Source organism: Hippopotamus amphibius, chromosome 5, assembly GCF_030028045.1.
Source record: "Hippopotamus amphibius kiboko isolate mHipAmp2 chromosome 5, mHipAmp2.hap2, whole genome shotgun sequence".
In the NCBI taxonomy this organism is placed as follows: domain Eukaryota; kingdom Metazoa; phylum Chordata; class Mammalia; order Artiodactyla; family Hippopotamidae; genus Hippopotamus; species Hippopotamus amphibius.
The window spans coordinates 117,353,988-117,380,666 of record NC_080190.1 but is presented as its reverse complement, the minus strand read 5'-3'; the positions used below and the strand labels follow the sequence as shown (position 1 = coordinate 117,380,666).

At 38.7% G+C, this 26,679-nt stretch overlaps 1 protein-coding gene across 1 annotated transcript in view; it reads right to left on the bottom strand.

Moving 5' to 3' along the window:
• Window positions 1-306: 306 nt before the first annotated feature.
• Window positions 307-26,679, bottom strand: part of LOC130853668 (carboxypeptidase A6) — a 37,067-nt gene continuing 10,694 nt past the window's right edge. Inside the window, exons 2-4 of the mRNA XM_057735901.1 lie at window positions 7,677-7,879; window positions 4,065-4,149; window positions 307-845 (exon numbers count right to left, since the gene is read on the bottom strand). Of these exons, the coding sequence (XP_057591884.1) occupies window positions 658-845; window positions 4,065-4,149; window positions 7,677-7,865 (462 nt within the window). The 5' untranslated portion in view covers window positions 7,866-7,879 and the 3' untranslated portion in view covers window positions 307-657. The remainder of the gene's footprint in view (window positions 846-4,064; window positions 4,150-7,676; window positions 7,880-26,679) is intronic.

The window sequence follows — 26,679 nt, the reverse complement described above, 5'->3', positions numbered from 1 at the left end:
GCTCTTCCTTGCTACATCTATATTGGTGTTTGGTGCACTAATGCCAGGGGATGATGTGAATAATCTGAGGTGTTAAGTTGTAGACTTATTAAGAAATACAGTTCTTTCCATTCCAAAAATCTTCATTTTACATGGAAAGCAAGTGATCAGACATAATTAGTAGCCCAGATATTCATTGAGAACATGAGATTTCTCTTTTTTTACATTAACTAATTATTTATTATTTCAGACTTAGTAATAATGTATACCCTGCTTTCTTTTTTTTCTTTTTGGAACCTTTATTGAGATACAGTTAACATACAATAAACCACATATATTTGAGAACATGAGATTTCTTAAAGTGGAATCCTCCATTTGTACATTTCTTGAGATAAAAGAATTAGAAAATATCCCCTTCCTGCTTAATCAAATGAGACTCTAAAGGGATAGAAAATGGATGCCTTCTCTAATAACAACCTAGGCTATGCTCTTTTTTTTTTTCTTCCACCATTTTTTATTGGCACAGAGTTGAATTGCATGACAAAGTCCTTTTAAAGTCCACAGATAAGTTCCTTCTCAGCAGTTGCCCTTCTCTTTAAAAACAATTTACATCCACTGCCAAGTAGCTCTCGTGCAGAATCAGCCCTCTCTGGTGGTTGGCCTGCCCCTTAGGGCATCTCAGGGACACTTTTTTAGTAGGTGCATTGTAATGTTCTTCACAGCCAGCATGGTCTCTATACAGGTGGGTTTGATGAGCATCTCTGGGAGTAAAAAACCAAAATGCCCCGTGTCACGTAGTTCAAAAGCAAATGTATAGGGTATTCCATTTTTGTAGGCCCAATCCATTGAGCTACCAGAGCTCACATCTAAAAGTTTAAAAAAACAAAAAAAACAGCGTCACTGAGTCTGCATAATTTTCAAAATGTATATATAGTACTTGCTTACTAAGCTGTACTAAATCTTTCCAATTAAATACCCTTTCAACAAGAGCGATTTAACCAGAGTTCCTTAGCATCAGGCTCATGGAACTTATAAATCATACCTGCTGTCATCATAAATCATCCCAGCCACTTTCAATCTGGTTCTTGCCTCTGCCAGTCATGAAAACTTTGTTCTTTGAGGATCTAGTCTAAGTAGTAATGCTTTTCCAGTATGACGACCTCAATTTCTCAGCTGCAACTTCAATATCATTTCTCTCCACCTTCACTTTATTTCACCAATAAACATACCCACACTGTAGTTTGCTTATCACTCAGTTCTCCTCTTTCAAGGTCTAGAATATTGAAATTCTGTTCCCAGAAAACCTCATTTCTTCTACTTTCCCTATTTTTTTCCACGCCTGATGAACTTGTTCTTTGCCTTTATTTTATTACCGTTTCCAGACCGCCCCCCACCCCCCAAGCTTCTTATAATTTCATTGAACTTTCTAGCTGGCCATGGTCAGTTACTCCACTGAATTTCTCACCAGACCTTTTTCTAGTCCTTTTCTGCTTTTGTTTTGCTAATTCTCAATCCCTAGTCCAGTTTCTCTGTTTTCTTCCCCAGGAGGGTGATGGAGAAAGTCTTTGTAAATTCATGCTAACCTCTGAAGGCCTTCTTCTCCATTACCAACAATGCTCTGGGCCGTTTTTCCTAGGCCTTCACTTAAGGAATCTTTCTCGTTCCCTTCTGGTCCTGCCCCTCATTTACCGCTGTCTCCATACGCATCACAGGTAGGTAGCTCATCACCTCCTCTGCTTACATCACAGTCCTGACTTTTCTCCTTCTAGCTCAGGAAGAAATGCTGCTCGTCTTTTTCATGTGACATAGTTTGATACCATTTGTTGTGTCTTCTCTAGGACCTTGTTTCCTTAGTACCCCACCCCCCGCCCCTTGCATCTTGCATTTTGGACACCAAAATCTCCAAGCACTGCTTTCCTATAGCACTTCTTTCTCATGATCCTATTATAACATCATCCTCTTTTTCTTCTTCCTTTTGCTTTAGAACTCAAAAGTGAATCTATATATGTTGCTTCTACATCCCCAACCACTTTTAGTCTGTTTCTTGCCTCCACCAGGCTGTGAAACCTTTGTTCTTGAAGGTCACCAATGACCTTCAAGGCCTAATTTCCTTTTTTTTGTTTTTCTTTCCCCTCAGATCCCACTTTCAATCTCTCAACAGCATTTAAGCTAGCTGACAGTCCATTCTGGCAACTCTCTCCTTCTGGCTCCTCTGACCTTGCACGCTCCAGCTTTTCAGCAGAGTTGAAAGTGCAGGTGCTTTAGGCAGACTGTGGGCTTGGACTGCATCTGATCCCAGCACCTGCTGTGACACTCTGTACCTCTGTCTCCCCTTTGAAAAAGGGATCATAATACCTACTGCATAGGGTTATTGTGAAAATTAAATAATGTGCTCAGGATATATTAAATGTTATTGTTTTACATCTTTATACCCCAAAGTGTCTAGTGTGCAGTTTTTAGCATAACATGCTTTTCATAATGAATTAATTCATTTTCATAGAAGAATCTTCATACACTTTTCTTCCTGAAATTTATATAATCCAGCCTGATATATAACACCATTTTATTTTAAATATTCCCCACTCAAATGATACCACTGTTTAATGCTATTTTTGCCAGGATGAGGTAGACAGAATTATGTGGCAATGACAATTAAATGACCCTGTTATTTCCCAGTTCCCCTTGCTTCAGCTGGGGACAGAAGGTAGGCTGTGGCTTCATTGTTTCTTTGGGTTAGATTCACTGGAACCGCAAATAGTAGTCATAGTAGCCAAAGTCCAAGTCCGAGACAGTATTTGCCAACACTTACATCATGGTGATATGACCGTCTCATTGCTATGGTAACAGGTTGTTCTCCGTAAATATAATCCTAAGACTGTGCCTTGATACCAAGGTGGAAAGGTGAAATGTGAATAAGATTTTAAAAAATTAATGTTTTTAGATTTTTAATATGTTCTATTGGTATTAACTGGTAATGTGATTTTTAAAAAATACTTTATTTCCCCTTTCAAGGTGGCTCTTTTAAAAGACAGTGGTAAAAAGGTCAGCATTAGACCAATGACCATGAACTTAAAAAAAAAAAATTCTGATACTTAAGACAGTACCACTACTAGGATAAACTTATGTGAGAAACAATGTTAATTAACAAACCAAACAATTCTTCTGAAGGCTGAAGAAAGTGAGTGATTAGGAATATAAGGATGGGTAAATTAAAGAAATCGAGGAGAAATTTGCTACCTCAGTAAGAAGTATAATCAGATGTCACTATCTATACACATATATATAATGTGTGTATATACCTTCACAAGCATGCATAGACATCCACTATGCGATCATGGTGAGCTCCAGGAATACGGCTAGACATTCAGAAATACATGATTTCTCACTAGATTTTCCTAGTTGTACAGTCAGTGAATTTTAGAGTTCGAAGGGCCATGAGAAATGATCTAGTCCAATTCCTCATTTAACAGTTGTGGAAACTGAAGCCTAGGATTAATCTTTCTCAGGATTGCATCTAATTGATGGCAGAATTAAGACAAGAATTCATGACTCCTGGTTCTCTGTCCAGGTTCTTTCCATACACCCAGGTGCTGTTTATTTCATAGGAAATAAGAAATGTTTCAGTCACCTTTCAAGGGGAAATTCAGCTGAAGGTGTTAGGTAAGAAACAAAATTTCATAACAAGAATGGTGGAGGAGAGGGATAAAAGGGAAGCTCTTTCAGGGCTGAAACATTACTTCGTTATCTTCTCAAGGCCCATTTCCACCTTTGCAGTAGTTACAGCTGCTTAAGGAGCCCATTTTGGTACTTTGTATTGTCATAAGATCTCAATTTAACTTTGTAGTCTTTACTACATGCTTAGAATATTCTCTGCTTAGGATTTATTTGAATTGGAACGGTGATTTCTGTCAAGCATGGTAAAACTAATCAGACATAAACTTCCTCCATCTTCCTTGGCTAATTTGGTAGTCAAAAATTTCACCTTGGGGGGGAACACATTTTCTCTCTCTTTTATTTAAGGGAAGTTATTGCACAGGATATTGGTTCAAGACATGATTCTAACACAGCACCCATAGGAAACTTACACAATGTGCTGGAGGCAGGCCCATAGCGATACTGTACCCCGTAAACCGACCGAAGTGCGTTCACAGCGTTATAAGCTGCAGATTCCTGTGAGGTTAGATGGAGAAATTATATCATTAATACCATTGCATTGAAGCCTTTAGAAACACTGACATGTCTGAGTGTTATCAGTCCTCAATTTGGAAAACACTGGGCACACGGATGAAGAGCTATATTTAATAATATTGTCACTCTTTGTCACATGCATTTTGCAATATGTCTCAGAACACATTATGCCCCTTGATTAGTCCTCACAATGAGCCAGTGATCAGTAACATTTCCATATACAGATGAGAAAAGGAAGGCTCAGCGAGGTTCAGTGGTCAGGCTGGGGTTCCACAGCAAGGAGTGGCTGCGCTGGGATAAATACATCTTCTGAGGCTGATTTAGTATTCTGCCCTCTTCAGAGACACCATTTCCATAAGTTTCACAATGCTTGACAGGACAGGGCCCATGTCAGTGTTACTCATAGCTACAAATACAGCATTTAGTAATGCACCTGCATGTAACAGACACTTAATCACTATTTCTTGCATGAATGTTGAATAAGCATAGATCTGCAATAGTATCAGGATAATCTCATTGATCCTTAAGTACCTACTTCAGGGGCCAGGTTCAAGGTATTTAAAACCCACTTGGGTCAATTCAGAAACCCTTGAATTCAGTAAGAATGACTCCTCTTGCTCTGTGTTTATCCCTTGTGGGAATGGAAACACTTTCAGAATGTTCCGTGACTTCTAAGGTTACACACGCCTCTGGCAGAGCTCAACCAGGTGTGGCTAAGATGTAGAAATTCTGAGGTGGAACTTCCTACCAATGCCAAAAAGCAGGAAAAATAAATACCATCAAAATACTAAAAGGTGAATAGTCTAAGATGAACTAGAACGATATGGACGACCCTTGAAAACATTTTCAAATGATTTAACAGCACTGGTTTCAACAAGGAGTCAGAAGTATTGTATGACCAGTGAGAGGAAAAGAAGTATGTTGAAACCAGTACACAACTCTCCCGTTTCCAGTTGCCTGTGAATAATTTAGTCCATCAGTTGAAGCGCTCTGGGCAGTGTGATGCTGTGTGTTGGACCCAGCTTCGGCCTGCTGTCCTCACTCACCTCAGGGATGCAGAAAGCAGCATTTGCAGCAAATGCCACCCTGGGTGGCTATTCAGGGACCAGGCTCCAGAAACTGTCAGGCATTTATTATTGATCTCACTGATGACGACATGCTCCTCGCAGGAGCCAACAGAAAAGGAACATGAACACCAATAATGAGGTATCGTTACGGAGAATGTGCTAAGATTTTCAACATCTTCTCCAATGGCCTCAGCAATATTCCATGGCAAGGACAGAAATTTCTACATTTAGAAGATTACTGCATTCTGCTGGGGAGGAGACCTTTATTCCTCATTATTTCAGATGACTAAACCCAAGAAAAAAATCTATTGAGAAAAAAAAAGATAACCACTCTGCATGTTTTCACAAAATACATGCATAGTTTTAGCCTTTTGGGCCCATTGGACTTCTGCCACTTGGGTGTATGTTGATAAGAGGTTTAGACATGATCCTTCCACAAAGAGTAGAAACTTCATCAAATTTTCTAAGAGTTATTTTCCAGGGTGGCACCTATTTAAAACACTTTAAGTGATTCTTCCTTTTTCCATGGCTCTTTTTTTTCCCCCCAATTATCCAGAAGGACCCAAGTCTTCCTTATTGGACCTCAGCTAAGTAAGAAGTATATTTTTTACCTAAGTATTTTCTTATTTAAAGCAACTTAGTGATCTAAATATCTTAGCAGAAATACAGACTCCTACGTAGTGATGGAATGTTTTTGAACAAGATGAACAGCATTTCATGGTTTCTGGTTAATATTCAGAGACTTATCTAGTTTCTGAGAATTGTAATCTTGGTTTTAGCAATTTAGCTTATCTGCAACCCACTAACAGGATTTCTCAACAAGGTCCCTACTGACAGTTTGCACTAAATCCTCCTTTGCTGTGGAAGGCTGTCCTGTGCAATGTAGGGTGTTTCACAGCATCCTTGGCCTCTACCCACTAGATGCCAATAACATCCCCCATCCCTGCTGTGACAATCAAAGAATGTCTCCAACATTGTCAGTGACCCTTGGGAGGGAAATTCATCATTGGTTGTGAACCACCGATCCACTCTTGATGCCACATACTCCAATCCAAGACACAAGGAAAACAGGCTTAACTCCTGGTGGGAAGATAAATTCAAAATAAGAACATTCTCATGTGATAGTTTTAATATTGCATATTCTATATAATCTGTTAGAATACAGGCAGATGCTGTGCCCAATTTAGAAAGGGCTTAACATTTGCCTATAGAAACATTGTGGTACAAGCTGGTCAGGTCAATAACACCAAATTGGAGTTAAGCCTATTTGACCCACCAAGGAGCTGAAGAATAGCGCTATCAAATATCACTCTCACTTGCATGAAATGCTAAGAACCAAGTTCCTCTTTTGGCTGGAATACAAGCCTTCCCCCAGGCCTCCTTCTGACCTCTTCATGTTCCTCATTCTTCCCAGGTCCTGGACATTTAGATTAGGAATTCCTGCAACACCAAGCAACTGGTGCAGGATTTGGAGTTCGAGGTATAGGGAGGAAGAGGATGCCTCTCTTTTATATAAAGCTTTTAAATCAGTGTAACATACATTCAGAGCATATACAAAATTTAAGTTTATAGCTCAGTGAGTGATCACAAGTTGTACACACTCATTCAGAAACAGCATCCAGGCAAGGAATAGAATACCAACAGCAACCCTGAAGCCTGCCTGTGCCCCTTCCCAGTCACTCCTCCCTCCCTCTTCCTTGCTTCTAACACTATGTATTAGTTTGGCCTGGTTTTGAACTTTATAGGCCTTGAGATGCTATAAACTCTGAACCAGACTCAGTGTAGGAGGAATTAGTCCCTGTAGTGGATAGCTTGTTGGGTTTCTGAGATGAGGTGAGGAAGGAACTCTGCTTTCACTTTCAAGTAATCTCATGCCTGAAAGGCTGTTCATTCTTAGCACTAATATGTCAGTTACAGGCCCAGAGACTTAGTAGCATTAAGCAAATAGTGTTTATAAATTAAACCTTGCTTTTAATTAATGAGAGTTGGACCATAATTTATGAACAATTATTTACTCAATAAAGTTAATTACAGCCCTACATATGTGACCGGAGCCACAATGCTAATCAAATCCATCCTGACATTTTCCAAATAACCTGTGGTAAGAATGTAAATGGGTTTGAAATGATTGCATTTGAGAAACGGCATGCACAGTGGTTCAAAGCAACAGTGCTGGAGCTAGATTTGGGGTGAATCCTGGCTATGCCACTTAGCAGCTGTGTGTTTTTCATCTAACGATTTAATATATTTAGGTTTCAGTTTCCTCATCTGTAAAATGGGGATAATAATAGTTACTGCATATGATTATGAAAAATGAGATATATATATGAAATGCTTATTAGAAGAAACACAATGTGTTTGTTCTATGCCGTCAAGATGATAGCAATCTTAGCATTAGAAGAGCATGAAGCCTGACACACGTAGCCAGCTTCAAGTACTTACCACGCAGCTAAAATTGGGGATTGTTGCATATTTGTAAGAATAGGGATACAGCAACATCTGAGCATATGCATGAAAAGAGAGGTAAGCTGTGATGTGCTTCCTGTGTTTTCGGAGGAAGTTAGCTACAGCTTTCACTTCCGGCTCAGATTCTGGGAAAGGTCCACAGTACGTATCGTCACAAGGGTACATGGAAGCTCCTTCATCTGCAATTTAGAAGAGAAAATGGGGTGCAGGGGTGGGCAGGCAAGCGAGAAACACAAATCAGCATTGTTGAACTGATTTTTCTTTTATTTCTATAAACACACAGTATTATTAAGCAATTCATCTAACTTCTCATTTACAGAAAACAATACTGAGAAATCCAGCATGGTTCAGGCCTCCATGCATCATGGGACGGTAGCCTGAATAGGAACTAGATGCTGCTGGTTTAACTAAGCCCGCATAAACCACTCAGAAGGGAGGTCGCTATCAGCTGGAGAACTAATTCCGTATGATCCCCCCAGAGTAGGAAAGGTCTCCTGCTTGTACATTCCATGACACTTGCACTTTCCCACCGTAACACTCAACACACTTGTAATTAGTGTCACAAGTTTACTCCTTTAACATGCAACCAGTATTTACACTGATCTGGGTGCCTGGGATACACGGAAAGACAACACAGGAAGAAATCCTTGCTCTAACAGAACCTATATTCAATCTGGATTCTTTGTTAGACTCCAATGCTCTGTGAAGGCAGGGACTGTGTCTTTCCTGCTGGGCACCTGACAATTAGAACAAGTATGGCAAGTGTTCAACAAATATTTGTTGAATAAATGAATGTCAGATCAAAAGAAAAGGCTAGACATCTCTACGGGTGTCTGGTAAGATACAAATATTGATATATCAAGGAAAGGGAGGTGAGACAAACAATTGCACAGAACATGCCATACCAATTTCTATTATTTTCAGATCAGCTATATGCAAACTGGTTTTGTGAAACCCAAGAGGCCTCTCCTGTTATCTTAGGGGTCAGTTCAGTTAAGAAGTCCTTAAAACTAAATGTTGATAATTTTCAAATGAAAAAAATTATACAGGTCTATGAAGGGGAGGAAGAAAAGTAAGATTCACTATAACAATTACAAAGTGTTAAATTTCTAAGAAATCTTCGAAATAATGACACTTTGCATAGTTATTTGCCATTCTGAGTCCTTACTCTCTCCCATACTCCTGGAACACTGTAACTCTTTCCATAAACAAATGGAAAGTGTTTGGTGACTCTGTGACATAGTTGTCTGTTCATTTTCAGTAGTATTAGAGTAAGTCAGACCAGGCTAATTCTTGAGGACGTTAGGTCTCATTTATGCCATAGGAGACTCAAGATGGGGAATTTATAGCAATTGTGGTTTTTCCTCCTTTGAGTCTAATTCTGAAGATGCCTCAAAAGCAAGTGGGATATGGATGAAACTCAGAACTCAATATAAAAACTGTAGCTGATACTCTGAAAGGAATAGGAAAAATAAAGAGACCTTTGAGGAAGACTGATGTAAAGCACTGGAAAGGAGAGATCACAAATTGAGCAACTAATTCCAGAAGCAGCAGAAGTAATGAGCCAGAGAAACAAGAACTCACAATAATCCTAATATATATTCTCAAGGGTGTATAGGAGGGCATTGGAAGCATTAAATAGGGACAAGGAGTTATAAAAAAGAACCGATGAGATATAATGGAAATAAAACACTTAATTCATGGGTTGAGTGAATACAGTTGATGAGTGAATTGATGAGATGGAGTGGGTTTTGAAACATCCCCAGAAGGCATTTAGAAGGGACGAAGAATTGGAAAAATGAGAAAAAAAAATTCAAGGGTATGACAAATGGAATAATTGTCAACATCTGATTAATAGGGGTTCTAAAAGAAAAAAATTAAGTTAAATATTTGAAGAACTGCTAACTGAAATTTTGCCACAATTAAAGATTGAGTGGGCTTATTGTATACCAACAAGAGAGAGAAAAGGGAAAATATCAACACTTTGACACAGTAAAGTGAAATTTAGGAACAGGAACCAATTTGAGAGAGAAAGAAGCAGGCCATCTATAAAGGATTGAGAATTAGATTCACATCTGATGTTTTAAACAGCAACACTAGAGTAATATTTTCAAAGTATTTTTGAAAAGAAATTTGAATCTAGACTTTTATATCTAGCTGAACTCTTATTGAAATGTGAGAGTGAAAGATGTCATAGTTATTGTGGCATATTTTCGTTGGTTATTTTTTTCAATTTTTTTTCACTTAGGTTTTAAATGTCACATATTACCAAATTTAAAAGTTTTAAAAGGATTTTATTTTTAATTCTCATAAATTTTGCCAGATTGCTCACTAAGATTGTTACTGTTTACACTTCCACAAGCAATGTAGAAGAGTACCACGTCTCCTCAATCTCTGCCAGCAGTGCCCTGAAAGTGTATCGCCTTTGGATTTTTGCCAGTTTGATGGCAAAATTTAACTTGCCTTCCTTACTACAGATATGTTTGAGCATCAATTCATAGGTCAGCTTTGGATTGGACTCCTCTCTGTATTGCTTCATGATGTCCTTCGCTCCTGTTATTCTCTCTTGGGCTGTTTATCTTTTTCTTGCCCATGTACAAAAGAGCTTTGTACAGACATTTGTCATCTGCATTGCATTTTATCCTTATATTTATAATTTTCTATTCAGTTGTTTATAACTTTTATCATTTTAGACATTTTAAAATTTTATATAATTTCTATGTCTTTTTCAATGGCTTTTGGGTTTCCTCTCTTGGTTAAGAAACTTTTCCCTATTCTGAAGGATTATAGGTTATTTATAGGTTTTCTTCTAAGAATGTTATTTTATTTTTTTCCATCTTTGTCTTAAATCCTTCTGAATTTATTTTTGTACATATGTAATATACGATTATACTTTCAGTTTTTCTATATTGATAGTCAATTCTATCAGCATTACTTATTAAATATTCTATCTTTCCCACTGAATTGAAACATCACCTTGGTCACATAGTAAAGTCTACTGCATTTGTAGATCTATTTCTGGATTCTCTGTTCTGCTAGTCTGTTTATTTCCATATCTTTACCCTATCAATCTATAGCATCATTAAGGTATGCTCTGATATCAGACAAGTTTTTCAGGTTTATTGGGTTTTTAAGGTCTATTTACTTTTCCGTATAAACTTTATAATCATTTTATCAATTCCTGAAAATATAAAGCAAATGAAAAACCCTGTTGAGATTCTAATTGAAATTGCATTAAACTTAAACTGATTTGGGGAGGATATTATACTGAGTCACCCAATCCAGGGACATGTTACACCATTCCATTTGCTGAGATGGCATTTCATCTTCTTCATTAATATTTTATCATTTTTTCCTTTAGTATATTTGTTGTTGCTATTATGAATTGGTAACTTTTTTAAAGCAATTTTTAAACATTTTAAAAATTTTATATAATTTTAAAGGTTACTTTCCATTTACAGTTATTAGTAAGTATTGCTATATTCATCTTATACCCAATAGTTTGTACCTCCTACTCCCGCACCTGTTTATTGCCCCTCCCCCCACATACACTGGTAGCCACTAGTTTGTTCTCTATATCAGTGAGTCTGCTTCTTTTTTGTTATGTTCACTAGCTTTCTGTACTTTTTAGATTCCACATGTAAGTGATATCATACAGTATTTTTACTTTTCTGTCTGACTTATTTCTCTTAGCATAATGCCCTCTAAGTCCATCCATGTTGTTGCAAATGGCAAAATTTCATTACCTTTATGGCTGAGTAATATATTCCAATGTATATTTATACCACATCTTCTTTATCCATTCATCTGTTGATGGACACTTAGTTTGCTTCCATATCTTGGCAGTTGTAAATAATGCTGCTTTGAACATTGGAGTGCAAGTCTTTTCAAATAAGTGTTTTTGGGGGGTTTCTTTTTCTGTTTCTTTTTTTGATATGTACCCAGGAGTGGAATTTTGTGGGGTGACAGGGTAGTTCTGTTTTTAGTTTTTTGAGAAACCTCCATATTGTTTTCCACAGTGGCTGCAATTGGTAATTATTTTTCAAATGGTACTCAGAATGCGGTGGTAGAAGTCACTTCATGATACCATGAGAGCTCCTCCCATTCTCCCCCTTCCTGTCCTCCACCTCCAAGTCCATCAGCTCTAACTGGGAATTAGTTGCCCAAGTTATCTCTTTAAACTTCATTTTGGAGGCTTATGTGCTATCAAAATAAAAATGTGACCCACTGAGTAAATTTTATATTAAATATGATAAGTATGTTATTTACATATATAGATAGTGTTCTGATAGCTTCATTCTTAAAGATAATATCATATTGGGATAATGAATGACAGCTCAATTGACATTTCCTTAGAAAATCAGACCCTCTTATAAATAACATTCTAAGTTGCTACAGATAAATTACTTGCTTTGTTCAAACTGTCAAGAAAGAAGGCATATAATTCTTTAGTATTCTAATTTTCCATTTTTTTCTGTAGATTGTAACTGTTTCTAAGCCACTCCTGATTTTGTAGAGGCTAGAAACCTACTTGTTTTTCAACTAACAATGGGTAAGAATTTCTCTTTTATCCTTTATAAGGGAAGAAAAACCAAACTTCATGATTTTCTTTTTCAAGATTGAGTAGCAAGAGGGATAAATATTTGGTACTGAAAACAGAGCCAGTGCCACTGTTCCTTTTTTGGAGTGGGGAGCGATCGGGGCTATGGATGGAGGTGCGGGTGGTGAGTGCCCTGTGTCCCTGGCTACATAGCCACAGTGAGACACGACTCTTGACCTGAGGCACTTGCCTTACCAATGTAACCCTCACTAGATCTTCTCTGGGTAGACCTGAGGTTTTTATAACACCCCTTACTAACATAGGTGGTACAGATCTAACATAGGATGGGAAGAGCTGCAGGGTTTAGAATACAGAATAATTCTACAGGTGACTATGTCTGGGTGTAAATCTGGTAGCACTTATGTTGTACTGTAGTGATTTATTTATATAGACTTTTCCCCTTTAGAGGGTGAACTCCTCTAGGACAGAGGTCATGCCTTATTATTCCCCATATTTAGAAAAATGGATACCCTTGCTATGCTTTAAATGTTGAATGAATAAATGGAGCTGACCCTGCTCAGGGGAGGTGCTTATACCTTGGACTGTTTCACTGAATTTAGGTCTTTGATTAGACAGCTCAACTCCAGTTCATCTCCATGGAAGGCTGAGAGCTTATAAGCACAACAGTAACAACAAAATATCTTCAAAAAGCCTGTTGGTCCATGAGAACATTCTAATACCTAAGCATTTCTTGGATAATTTCAAATCTGAAACTCTGAGCTTTCCCTAAATTATACTTTAATAATTGTGTAATAGTTTCAGAAGGAAATGGGGTACTTAAAAATTCTTAAACACAGTGATGAGCCCCAAATTGTTTATGCCCATGGATACAAATCTGCCCTTGCCCCCAACAAAATACAGTGATAGCTTCATCAGTAAGCTTTTAACAAGTCATAGTAAAAATAGGGCCAATAAGTTACCTCTTAGACTGTATAAAAACTGTAGCTGTGCACTAGGGACGTTTCTTTCAGATAGTGAATGGAGAGAGATTTGCAACCGGAGAGGACTGTTGACAACAGGAAGGTTTTGAGGAACGTGCAGGGAGAGCAGAGGTGTGTGGAGAATGCACAGGGCCAGAAAAGGTATAGGCTGGCCAACAAAGCAGAAAAAAGGGGCTGTAGCTTCAGGAGGCTCAGGTGGCTTACTTTACCTGGCTTCTCACAGAGCTTGAAATATTCTCCTCTGTTGGCTTCTGACACACGGTCCCCTAATGTTTCTTTTCCAACAACTTTGTTTTTTCCTTCTCAGTCCTCTTTATGGGTTTCTCTTCCTCTGTCAGTCCCTTAAAAGGAGTACCCAGTTGTTCTGCCCTTAGTCCATTTTCTTCAGTGATCTCTCTTCAATGAATATGGCTTCTTCAACTACTATTTATGTATTGATACTTTCATTCATTCAACAAGTATTTACCATACACCACAGACTGGGATAGGTCAATGAACAAAAACAGTTTTGTGCCTTGTAGAGCTTATATTCTGATGGTGGTGGTGATGTTGGTGGGAGACAATAAACAACACAGTGAATAAGTAATTGCACTTTGTAGTAGAAAAGTCCTGTGGAAAAGAGAAAAAGGCAGAGGAGTACAGTAAAGATCAGGAATTCTGGGGAGGTGAGTTGTGATTATAGAGATGGGGATGAGGGTTATTCTCAGAGGCTGACTTTTTTTTTTTTTTTTTTTTTTAAAGAATTTCTGTGGTTTGTTTATTTAGTATTTTTGGCTGTGCTAGGTCTTAGTTACAGCATGTGGGATCTTTAGTTGTGGCACGCAGACTCAGTTGTGGCATGTGGGCTTCTTAGTTGCGGCATGCGGGCTTCTTAGTTGCGGCATGCAGGATCTAGTTCCCCGACCAGGGATCAAACCTGGGCCCCCTGCATTAGGAGCATGGCATCTTACGCACTGGACTACTAGGGAAATCCCGAGGCTGACTTTTGAGCAGCCTCGAAGAACACAGGGAGTCAGCCGAAGCATCTGGGGAAGAGTGTTTTGGGCAGAGGCAACAGCCAATGCAAAGGCTCCACAGTAGGCCTGGGGTGTGCCTGGCCAGTGTGGTTGGAGCCAAGTGTTGAGAGGAGGGTAGAAATCGGTGAGATGAGACAGTCAGTGGGGGCCCAGATCATGTGAAGTTTTATAGGCTGTTTTATGTCCTGTGTGGGTGAGTAACGTGGGGAGTCACTGCAGCATTTGGAGTTGAGGATTGACATCATCTGACTTACATTTCAGAGGTTCATTCTGGCTGAGAAGACAGACAGTGTGTTACGGGGAGGATATGTATAAGGGTGGAAGCTGTGAGACTGGTTATTTGAGTGAAAGATGATGGTAGCTGGGACCAAGGTGGTGGTAATAGAAGTAGTCAGGATGGCTGGAATCTGGAGCTATTCTAAAGGTAAAAACACAAGGATTTCCTAATGGATTAGATGAAGGTATATGAGAAAGAGAGGAGTTAAAGATGATTTCATGGTTTTAGGCTTGAGCGATGGGAAGGTTGGAGTTGCCATCAATTGAACTGAAAAATGGCTGTAGAAAGAACAGGTCTGGCAGAATAAAGATTAGGTATTCAGTTTTGGCTTTTGAGTTTGATGTGTCTATTAGATATAGCAGTATAGATGGCAAGTAGATGTTATACACAGGAGTTTGGAAGAACATTTTGGGCTAAAGATACACATTTAGGAGTCAGAAGTGTATGGTAGAGGATGAGCTTTCTAAAGGAATGAATGTAGATAGAGAAGAGAACACGTCTAAGACTAAACCCTGGGCATTCCAATGATCAAAATTTAGGGGAAAGAAGAGGAGCCCTGCCCCCTGCCAAAAAATAGACTGAAAAAAAAAATGACCAAAAAAACCAGTGAGTTTGGAAGAGAGGTTTCTCTTCTGGAGGCAAAGTGAAACTACATGTATTGAAAAATAAAGCATGATCCACTTTGTCGAAGCAGCTTAGAAGTCAAGTAAGGTGAGATCAAGATTTAACCATTAGATTTAGCAATGTGGGATCTGATGAGAGTATAACATGTGTAGTGTTAACACTACACTATGTGTAGTGAGTTTAAGAGGGACTAGGAGGAGAGGATGAGACCCTGCAAAAAGGAACAAAGACATGGGGCAGTAGCTGGTGGAAGAAGCAGAGACAGAGAAGGATCTTTCCTGCCCCCTCCTTTCCTCGCTCCAGTCTTTGTTGCTGTCCAAGGGCTTTACTAGTTGCGGTGTGTGGGGGCTACTCTTCGTTGTGGAGCGTGGGCTTCTCAGTGCAGTGGCTTCTCTTGTTGTGGAGCATGTGCTTCTAGATGCTTGGGCTTCAGTAGTTGTGGCACGTGGGCTCAGTAGTTGTGGCTTGTGGGCTCTAGAGCACAGACTTAGTAGTTGTGGCTCATGGGCTTTGTTGCTCTGCGGCATGTGGGATCCTCCCAGACCAGGGCTCGAGCCTGGGTTCCCTGCATTGGCAGGTGGATTCTTAACCACTGTGCCACCAGGGAAGTCCCAAGAAGGATTTTTCCAGATGAGAGGAATAATGGCATACTTTTATGCTGATGGGAAAAAGTCCAGTAGAGAAACAAACAAACATACCCAACCAGCCAAAAAGACAAGAGAACAAAAGAGATAGGAAAATTCCTGGAGCAATATTCTTGAGTGGGCAAGCAGACATGGGATATAGTGTGAGTCAATGACTTCAGTCTCTGTCTCAAGCTTTCTGCACATCTCCACTTGCTTGTCTCAGAGGCTCTGGAAGCTCATGATGTCCTTAGATGAAATAATCTTTCTCTTCCGTACCCACCAAATTGACCTTTTTCTATATTTCCTAACCTCATTCATCTAGTGGCCCGGGTCAGAAACTTAGATGGAGTGATCCTGGAAGTTGTCTTCTCCCTCATCCCTTCATCCAACTGGAGAGCAAATTCTGTTGGTCCTATCTGCGAAATCTCTCTATGCTACTTCCACCAGCAAAGTTCAGGCCCTCAGCGTTATTCCCCTGCATTATCAGAACAGTTCATTGCCTTCAGTCCGGCTTGCCTTGAATTCAGCCTTCTCAACAATGTCATTGTAATTGTCTAAAAACATAAATCCGATCTTATTGCTCTGCTGCTTAAAATCCTTCAGTGGTTGTCTTCTGGATAAAGTTCTGAAGTCTTTACTACAGCTTAAAAACCATAGAAGTAGTGTGATCAGTGTTTGCATATGGTAGTGGTAGGTATTATAGTTCATGTCACGTGTGTTTTCCTGTCTTAAAAAAACAATGTGTGATTTTTGTCCTGTTGCTGTACAGATAGCAGCACTGTGATTGGTATTTTACCATTTACCAGATAATTTCTTGTACTTTCTATGGTGCTGTAATATTGGGTTGGCCTAAAAGTTCGTTTCGGTTTCTGTAACATCTTGGCAAACAGAGAAACAGCTTACAAAAACCCGAACAAACTTTTTGGCCAACCCAGTAGTTTCGAGGTTACATAGTTTCCTCCTTCCTTGGAACCCAAAGGGTTATGGTTTCTCCCTCTGACCAGGTGCTTATGGGATAAGGCCCTTCATGATCTGTTTCTTGGTTGACCTGCCTGAAATTTTAGCTTCTACCAGTCTGCCTTAAACTTTCTACTTCTCCTCCTGCTACACTATTGGTCATTTTCCTGAGGTTCCACACACCTTTATCTTTATGACTTTGCACATGCTGTGTTCCCTTTGTCTGAAGCATCTCTTTACAGTCTGATTTAACTTGTCCATCATTACCATTACCAAGTCTTCTCAGCATCTCCTCCAGTGCCCCTCAGCCTGCGTTAGGTGCCTATCTTCTATGTGCCCGTAACACCCTTTACCTGCATTTGTCATAAAACCTAGTGTCTGTGTTATAATTGTACGCAAACCCATTTCCCTACTTGATTAGGCAAAGTGTTATTCCGCTGCATTTTCAGAATATTTCGCTGCCTTCAGTCTGGCCTGCCTGACAGTGTTTGACCAATATTGGGTGCAAAATAAACTAAAAAAGCATTTTATTTCATAGTTATCATATATGAGCTAAATGGTATAATATTAAGAAGGGCCATGCCTCAATTTAATGCTGTTTGCCTGGGAAACACATTAGACACTGGACTAATCTAAAGCCCTTTATGGTCTAGTTTGTGGATTGGCGTCCTGCCAAAGTGATTTACCACAGATTCAGTAGCAGAATGGCTATCACATTGACAATTCTTTCCCCCACTGTTTCTCTCTGATTTTTTTTGCCTTACTCATCTGCTATATCAACTCTGTCTTTAAAAAAAAAAAATAGAATCCTGAATAGTGGGGCCTCTAAGATGGAAATAAATTAATTCAGGTGGAAAGAAAACCACTAAAACGATCTAATTGTATTTATAGCCTTTTGGGGCACTATCCAGGCTTTACTAAAATGTGAAGAAACAGCTCACAAATATTATTGAACAGTAAGTCCCTTGGGGATTTTACGTAGCTGTGTTGGATATACAATCTGCAGAGTCTTGTCCAGATCAAGGCTCAATTACACAGATTTTGATCAGAAATATCTGCTGTACTACAGAAGATCAAGATAGCAGAAAGCTAAAGCACCAGGACACAACATTTCAAGAAAACAAGTAAAGCACACCAAAAAAGAACTCCATATCCAGGAAACAATGATAAAACAGACTTCCAGGGGAAAGGAACAAGAATCAGCAAAGCTATCATTCTAGGTTTTAGGAGCATGAGAATGTAAATTTTATTAGTTTTCCCTTAGTTAACGGAAGCCAATATATTGTTCCTGAAGCTGAAACAACATTCTTTTTCCCATCTTTACATGCAGAACAACTGCAGAATATGTAACAAGATCTCTGCAGTGCAGAGTGGGGAGACTGTAGTCTTGTCAAATAAAACAGCAGACATCTCTGTTCTGAACACTTCAGCAGTTTAACTTCCATACCATACATCACCTCTTTCGTTTTTGAGCGTTGAGATGCAAAACTCCACAAGGACCTCATAAATCTAGATAGGAGGCAGGACGTGCACATATGAGGAAATGAGAGGACAAGACAATGACAGGATATAATACAATCGTAAAGTGTGCAGTGCAGGCTAAGTGCACAGGAGCACAAAGGAAGGAGAGAGACCAGGGAAGACCAGGCAAGACCTGGTGAGGCTGTGATGGCAAAGAAACCCGATGGGACTCAAGATGGATGAAACTTGAAAAAGTATTATTTTACTTAAAAAAATAAAAGACCAGGGGACTTCCCCAGTGGTCTAGTGGTTGAGAATCTGCCTTCCAATGCAGGGGACACCGGTTCTATCCCTGGTCCCAGGAAATAGGATCCCGCATGCCTCAGGGCAGCTAAGCCAGCGCACCGCAAGGAAGACCCTGCATGCCACAACTAAGACCCACTGCAGCCAAATAAATAAATTGATTAAGAAAAATAAAAGACCCCCCCCCAAAAAAAAACCTCAATACATTTTGTTGTTTCTATAAACCTTAGTCCTTCTGGATGGTAAAATGAAGTGGAAGATAGTCTTAAGAAATGGAGAAGGATGTGGTAATAGAAGCAGCAATGGACTGAAAATCACAAGACCAGGCTCGGTCAGAACTGCCCCAATGAGCTTGGTGATGGGCGTGTCACTGCCGTGGCTTTACTGGTCTTGGGTGGATCGGGGACAGAATCAGTGGTTCTCACGAGGTGTTGTGACAGTGTGTTGCTATCAGTCGTGGGGGTTATCTGACAGTAGCTAGTTTCACATTATAAAATTATTTAACTAAAAAAAATTGGTTTACTTATCCTGATAAGTCACCTGTAATTTATTCTAACATACTCTTGTAATGGGGGAGAGAAAAGGTCAATTAGAACAGGTGTGCATGGGATGAACCAAAAGGAGCGTGCCTTCTTCATCATCAGCTGGGCTTGTGGTAGTGAAAGAAGGCAGACTGAGAACTGTTGGATTAGCAAGTGATCGATACAACTCTTTGTAGCATTGATAGTGTAGGGTTCCAGGCCAGATGAAAAAAAAATTTCAGTGTAATTACGTACTTACTTTTCCTTAACATCCTTAGATTCTGCTCTAAGGATATGAGGATAAAATTTAGTAATACAAGTTGTGTTACTTAGTTGACTTCTGTTTGCAACCAAATTGTTTAATTTTCAGAACACACTTTTTCTTAGATTAAAAACTTCCCTCCTTGCCTAAGGTCCTCCAACCTCCTCTGAAATCTGCTTCTTCTCTTGCATTACAAATCTTCTAAATGTAGTCAGAAATATCCTATAAAAGGGAAATTTGATTATAGACAAGACTGTGACAGAAGTAGAGGGAAGCTGAGTCAGAGAAGTTGCTGCCCACTGGCTTTGAAGATGGAGGAAGAGGTCACAAGGTAAGGAATATATGTGGCCACTAGAAGCTGGAAAAGGCAATGTCATGGCTTTTCCCCAGAATCTCCTGAAGGAATGTGGGCTTGCCACAGCTTCAGCTTGGTGAAATTTGGCCTCCAGAACTGTAAGAAAATAAATTTGTGTTGTTTGAAGCCGCTAAGTTTATGGTAATTTGTTAGAGCAACAACAGAACTCTTATACTCTTATAATTATCTGTTATTTATCTCTACACAGCATTTATCACAGTTTAATGTAACTGTATTTTCACTAAACGGTCAATCTTTTTCATCCTCTCTATTATAAAATATTGTCTGTATTCCATGTATTGTACAATATATCCTTGTAGCTTATTTTATACCTAATAGTTAGCACCTCTTAACCCTCTCCCCTTATGTTGACCCTCCCTGCTTTCCTCTCCACCGGCAACCACTTGTTTGTTCTCTATATCTGTGAATCTTTCTTTTTTATTCTATTCACTAGTCTGCTGTATTTTTTAAGCTTCCACACGTAAGTGATATTGTACAGTATTTGTCTTTCTCTAAAATTTCACCTAGCATAATGCCCTCCAAGTCCATCCATGTTGTTGCAAATGGCAAAATTTCATTCTTTTTTATGGTTGAGTAGTATGCTATTGTGTGGACTATAGGTACATATATGTATATATATACACACACCACATATATATATATATACCACCCCCCCCACACATATATACACACCATATTTTCTTTTTTTTTTTTAAATAAATTTATTTATTTATTAGCTGTGTTGGGTCTTTGTTGCTGCACACGGGCTTTCTCTAGTTGCTGCGAGCGGGGGCTACTCTTCCTTGTGGTGCACAGGCTCCTCATTGTAGTGGCTTCTCTTGTGGAGTACAGGCCCTAGGCACATGGGCTTCAATAGTTGCAGCACACGGGCTCAGTAGTTGTGGCACACAGGCTTATTTGCTCCATGGCATTGTGGAATCTTCCCAGAACAGGGTTCGAACCTGTGTCCCCTGCATTGGCAGGCAGATTCTTTACCACTGTGCCACCTAGGAAGTCCCATACCTTATTTTCTTAATCCATTCATCTCTTGATGGACACTTGGGTTGCCTCCATATCTTGGCAATTGTAAATAACGTTGCTATGAATATTGGGACATGTATCTTTTCAAATTAGTATTTTTGTTTTTTTCAGATATATACCCAGGAGTGGAATTGCTGGGTCATACGGTAGTTCTATTTTTAGTTTTTTTGGGAACTCTTCATACTGTTTTCCACAATGGCTGTACTGATTTACCTTTCCATCAACAGTGTATGATGGTTCCCTTTTCTCCACATCCTTGCCAACATTTGTTATTTTGGTTCTTTTTGATGATACTCATTCTGACAGATGTGAGGTGATATCTCATTGTGGTTTTGCTTTGCATTTCTCTGATGATTAGTGATGCTGAGCATCTTTTCATGCGCTTGTTGGCCATTTGTATGTCTTCTTTGGAAAATGTCTATTCAGGTCTTCTGCCCATTTTTTAATCAGGTTGCTTGTTTTTTTGATGTTGAATTTCATGAGCTGTTTATGTATGTTGGATATTAAACCCTTATTGGTCATATCATTTGCAAATATCTTCTCCCATTCAGTAGGTTTTCTTTTCATTTTATTGGTGATTTCCTCTGCTATGCAAAACTTTTAAGTTTAATTAGGTCCCATTTGTTTATTTTTGCTTTTATTTGCTTTAGGAGACAGATACAAAAAAAAAATTGCTACGATTTACGTCGGAGTGTTCTGCCTACGTTTTCCTCTAGGAGTTTTATAGTTTCTGCTCTTATATTTAAGTCTTTAGTCCATTTTGAGTTTATTTTTGTATATGTGTTAGAGATTGTTCTCATTTTATCATTTTATATGTAGCTGTCCAATTTCCCCAGCACCACCTATTGAAGAGACTGTCTCTTTTGCATTGTATATTCTTGTCTTCTTTGTCATAGATTACTTGACCTTAAGTGTGTGGGTTTATTTCTGAACTCTTACTCTGTTCCATTGATCTGTGTGTCTGTTTTTGTGCCAATATCTACTGTTTTGATTACTGCAGCTTGGTAATATAGTCTGAAGTCAGGGAGCATGATTCCTCCACTGTTGTTCTTAAGATTTAAACTGTCAGTCTTCTTGAGGGTGGGAATCATGTCTTTTTCTTGTTTGTGTCTCCTATGCCTATCATACTGCCCTTAGAAATATTTATTAAGTAAATTAATTTATTAATATGATTCAGACTAGAGGATGACTCCAGAAAATTCTTTTTTCTCTTTTCTCTCTCTCTCTCCTTTGGTTTTGGGGTCAAAGCCCTTTAACTAGATATATGGGAGAATTACCTTTTTGGCTAAAAATTTGAGTCTTTAACTCCACAGTGTCCCCATCCCTCCTCCAGTCAGTCAGCAAGTTCCATCTCTACCTTTCCAGTGTCATCTTTCTCTCCTCTCTTCCTCCATCCTAATTTTGGTGTTCCTCATCTCACACCTGGACAACACCATGACCTCTCAACTTCTCTCCCCCAGGGCACTTTTCTTTTTTTCTCACTTTTCTAAAACACAAATAGATCATGTTATTCTGCCCAGTTCTCCCCAACCCCGGCTTTCATTGGCTCCTCATGGGCAACACCACCAGTGCCCACCCCTCAGCATGGTGTCCAAGCTGATTTGAACATTTTTAGACTCATGTTCTCTCCTGTGGACCCCATAAGCAGCCTGAGCCCTCTCTCGCCAGTTCCTGTTTCCTCATTCCTCCCACACCTCTTTGCCTTTGTTTTTTTTCCTTCCTTCAAACTGGACTGTCCAGCTCCTCTCCTGAAACCTATCAAACTCCTTCCACACCTGGAAGGCTCAGCTCAAAAGTTGCTTGTCTGCAGCTTCCCCATCTCACGCTGATCATAATTTCTCTTCCTTCTCTTCTTTATGAAGGTGACACTCATTCCTCTATTTTCCAGCTTTCACTCAGCTGGTTGTTTACCTGCCAATCTCCCTCACTGACACCTAGTTCCCAAGAACAAGAACTGGAGAGTATTCCTATTTGCCTATCAGTCATAGCAGGGGCCCAATAAATGTTTATTGAGTGTATCAATCTGCCCTATAGCAAGGTCCCTCTTAGTCTGTCACATTAAAATTCCACTTGTGTTGTATGTTTTAAGGTCAGTTTTATTATAATTTAAGGTTATAATAGAAGGTAAGAGATTGCCCAAGAGGCTGAACAACGATGTTGTTTTCTAGCTTTCCAGCATACTGTTAAAATATGTGCAAATAACAGCAACGGAAACTATAAGCAAGACGAAAAGACAGCCCTCAGAATGGGAGAAAATATTTGCAAATGAATCAACAGACAAAGGATTAATCTCCAAAATATATAAACAGTTCATGCAGCTCAATATCAAAAAAACAAACAGCCCAATCAAAAAATGGGCAGAAGACCTAAGTAGGCATTTCTCCAAAGAAGACATATGGATGGCCAAGAGGCACATGAAAAGCTGCTCAACATCACTAATTATTAGAGAAATGCAAATCAAAACTACAATGCGGTATCACCTCACACTGGTTAGAATGGGCATCATCAGAAAGTTTACAAACAGTAAATGCTGGAGAGGGTGTGGAGAAAAGGGAACGCTCTTGCACTGTTGGTGGGAATGTAAATTGATACAGCCACTATGGAGAACAGTATGGAGGTTCCTTGCAAAGCTAAAAATAGAACTACCATATGACCCAGCAATCCCACTGCTGGGCATATACCCAGAGAACACCATCATTCAAAAAGACACATACACTCCAATGTTCATTGCAGCACTATTTACAACAGCCAGGACATGGAAGCAACCTAAATGTCCATCAACAGATGAATGGATAAAGAAGATGTGGTACATGTATACAGTGGAATATTACTCAGCTGTAAAAAGCAATGAAACCGGGACATTTGTAGAGACATGGATGGACCTAGAGACTCTCATACAGAGTGAAGTGAGTCAGAGAAAAACAAATATCATATATTAACACATATATGTGGACTATAGAAAAATGGTACAAATCAACTGGTTTGCAAGGCAGAAATAGAGACACAGATGTAGAGAACAAACATATGGACACCAAGTGGGGAAAGTGGGGAGGGTTGGGGGGGGAATGAATTGGGAAATTGGGATACCAAATTGTACACTCTAAATATATGCATTTTATTGTCTGTTAACTGTATCTCAATAAAAGTTCTTAGAAAAAGAAAAAACCAGTGCAGCCAAAAAATAAATAATAAATTTAAAAAAATGTGCGAAAAAATTATAGCTGAGAATGAGAATAAAAAAAGGGAATGAATAGTTTTAAATCATATTACTGCTTTGTCTTTGATTATTGCCCATGGTCCTTCCCAATCTAAGGGTGGTGAATGAGATAAATTAGTGCTAGTTTTTTGTTGTGGAAATTGCTGGAAGCCCATTCTGGAATCTCTCTCAGAACTACATTGTCTAGAATGGCATGCCAGCACCTCATTTTAAATAGATGCCAGTATAACAAAACAGACATTGTATCCTAATGAAATATGTCACATTAATTAAAATATTTTTGCTGATGTACACTTTCTATTTCTCTACATAATAGAACTATACATCATTGTAAAATGCTTTGAATCAATGTAAAACTCTTCTCTCTCTCAATCTATTTCATAGTTAACACCTCTAGGGCAATATCAAAAGAGATGATAGGGAAGACCAGAGGGGTAGAGGGTGATGCATTTAGTGTTTGTTAGATTAGATAGTATGTCATTTATTATCCTGCACCCCATTTGGAGGGGTGGTGAGTGGAGGCACTGAGGAATGCTGGTGGAAGGAGTATGAGATGATTTCTTTATAGGCTCATGAACTGCTGCTTTTTGATCCCACTCCCCTATGTTTTACTAAGAATAACTAATTAAGCTAAATAACAAAAACTAACATGAAATGAGATGCAGTGATTTGATTGGTGGTAGTGCATTTGGAGCTTGATTTTTGGTAAAAATTTTTAGTTTTTTAAGAAAAGAATGCTGACTTATTTTTACTGTTTTTAGTTTTTTGAATGGCCGGTGGATGTACATGGTTATGCCATGTCAAGTGCTCCCTCCTCCTGTCTAGCCGTCCATTTATTTTCCCCAGAAGCAATCACTTTTACTACTTTCTGATACGATTCCAGGATTCGTCTACGCAAAAAGCCAGAGTTATAATACCCATTTGTGGAAAAAAAAACCTTTTTTTTACACAAATAGCAGTATTCTTTATATAAATTAATCTAAAACATTACTGTGTTCAACAGTGTGTGTGTGTGTGTGTGTGTGTGTTTGTGTGTGCGCGCGCACATAATTCCGGAGGTTTTTCCATATCTGTCCATAGAATAGCTGTCACTGACTATTTCTGTCTCTTTCACTGTATAATTGTAGCCTACTTTACTTAACTAGTCCTTTGTTGATGGACGTTTTATGCTTCTTAATCTCTTACTGTGACAAAAAGTGCTGTAATGAATATCCTTGTATATATGTTGTTTTCGCCATGCGTGAGTATAGCCATAAGAGAAATTCCTAAAAGGAGAATTACTTAATTACTCAGTCAAAAGGATGTGTATTTTTGTTTTTTGGTAGACATTGCCAAATACCTTTCCATAGAAGTTGTACGCATTCACATTCTTAATAGGAATGTATAAGGTATAACTGCCTGATTTCCTATAGCCTTCAAATTTTATTCTCTTTCTGTAGTCTAACACTCAGAACTGTGGTGCATAATAAAATTATAAGAATATCAATAGATCCAAGTTGGATGATCAGAAAAGGTGTTTTTTTTTTTTAAGTGTCATTTGAACACAGATAGGTAGAGAAAAATACATTTGAAGAATAAAATTGCAAACTCTTTGCTTGATTTGAAGAAACACTTATTCCAAAGTAGCAGCCAAACACAGTACTAGTATGTAGTTGGTGCTGAATAAATTTGTGGAATGACTTCTGTGGCTCTACTGAGTTTTGGTGAATTCTCAGTGGTATACTGGGATGCACTAAGTCTCACAGTGGTAACAAGATCATACATTTAAATGGCACTTATCTCTGGGATTCATTTCAATATATTCATCTTTTAATAAAATCACATCACTTGATTGGTCATTTGGCTAATCACTTGCAGATTGTATGGAGAAAATAAATACAAAATATACATTATTAAAGGCAAATTTTTTTCTTAAAATGGAATTCTAAAATTAAGTTTAGAAGACATTTAAAAGAAGAAAATAATTAGTTCTCTAATTCCAGCATTTTGGTATTTTTTCCCAGTCTTTTTTTCTCCTGTGTTGGTATGTAAATGTGTATATATCATACACACATATCTATCACATGTACATATGGTATCATCATTTTATATTTTATAGAATTGTAATCTCAGTGAAAAAAAATGATTATATAGCCAGAATCAGACTCAATATTATCATAAGCCTTTTGTTATTTTTAAATGAACTTTTTATCCATTTTTATGGCTTCCTAAAATTTCACCAAATGAGTATATATTAATGTATTTAACCATTGCCCTGTTGTTCAACATTGGGTTGTTGTCCGTCTTTTATTGTTATAAGTCACATTGTGATCAGCATCTTTTTCTGTTTGCTTATAATGTATTTTCAAAATGGAATCCTTAGACCAAAGGGTACACACAGGCTTAAGGTTTTCCTTTGACTTGCTTCTCTTTTCACTGTTCACATGTATGGGTCTGATCTCTTCCTGAAGTTTCAGTTACTCTCGATGTGCTAAGGACCTACAAGCCTATATGTTCAGACTAGACGCTTTTCAATATTCCAAGCCTGTATCCCGCTACCTGCTGTAGATCTTTCCCTAGATTTCCACAAGCACTTCAGATCTGTTGCTTCAAGCTGGACTCATTTTCCACCAAATCCTCACCTCTATCCACCAGTCAGACACTCTAGCCAGAAATGGAATCATCCTAGACTCCGCTCTTCCCTTGACTTCATCGTCCACCTCTCGCTGGCGTCTAGTGAGTGCTGCTGTTTCCACATTTCTCACGTGTGCCCTTCCTCTCCATTCCTGCCACTCCCTC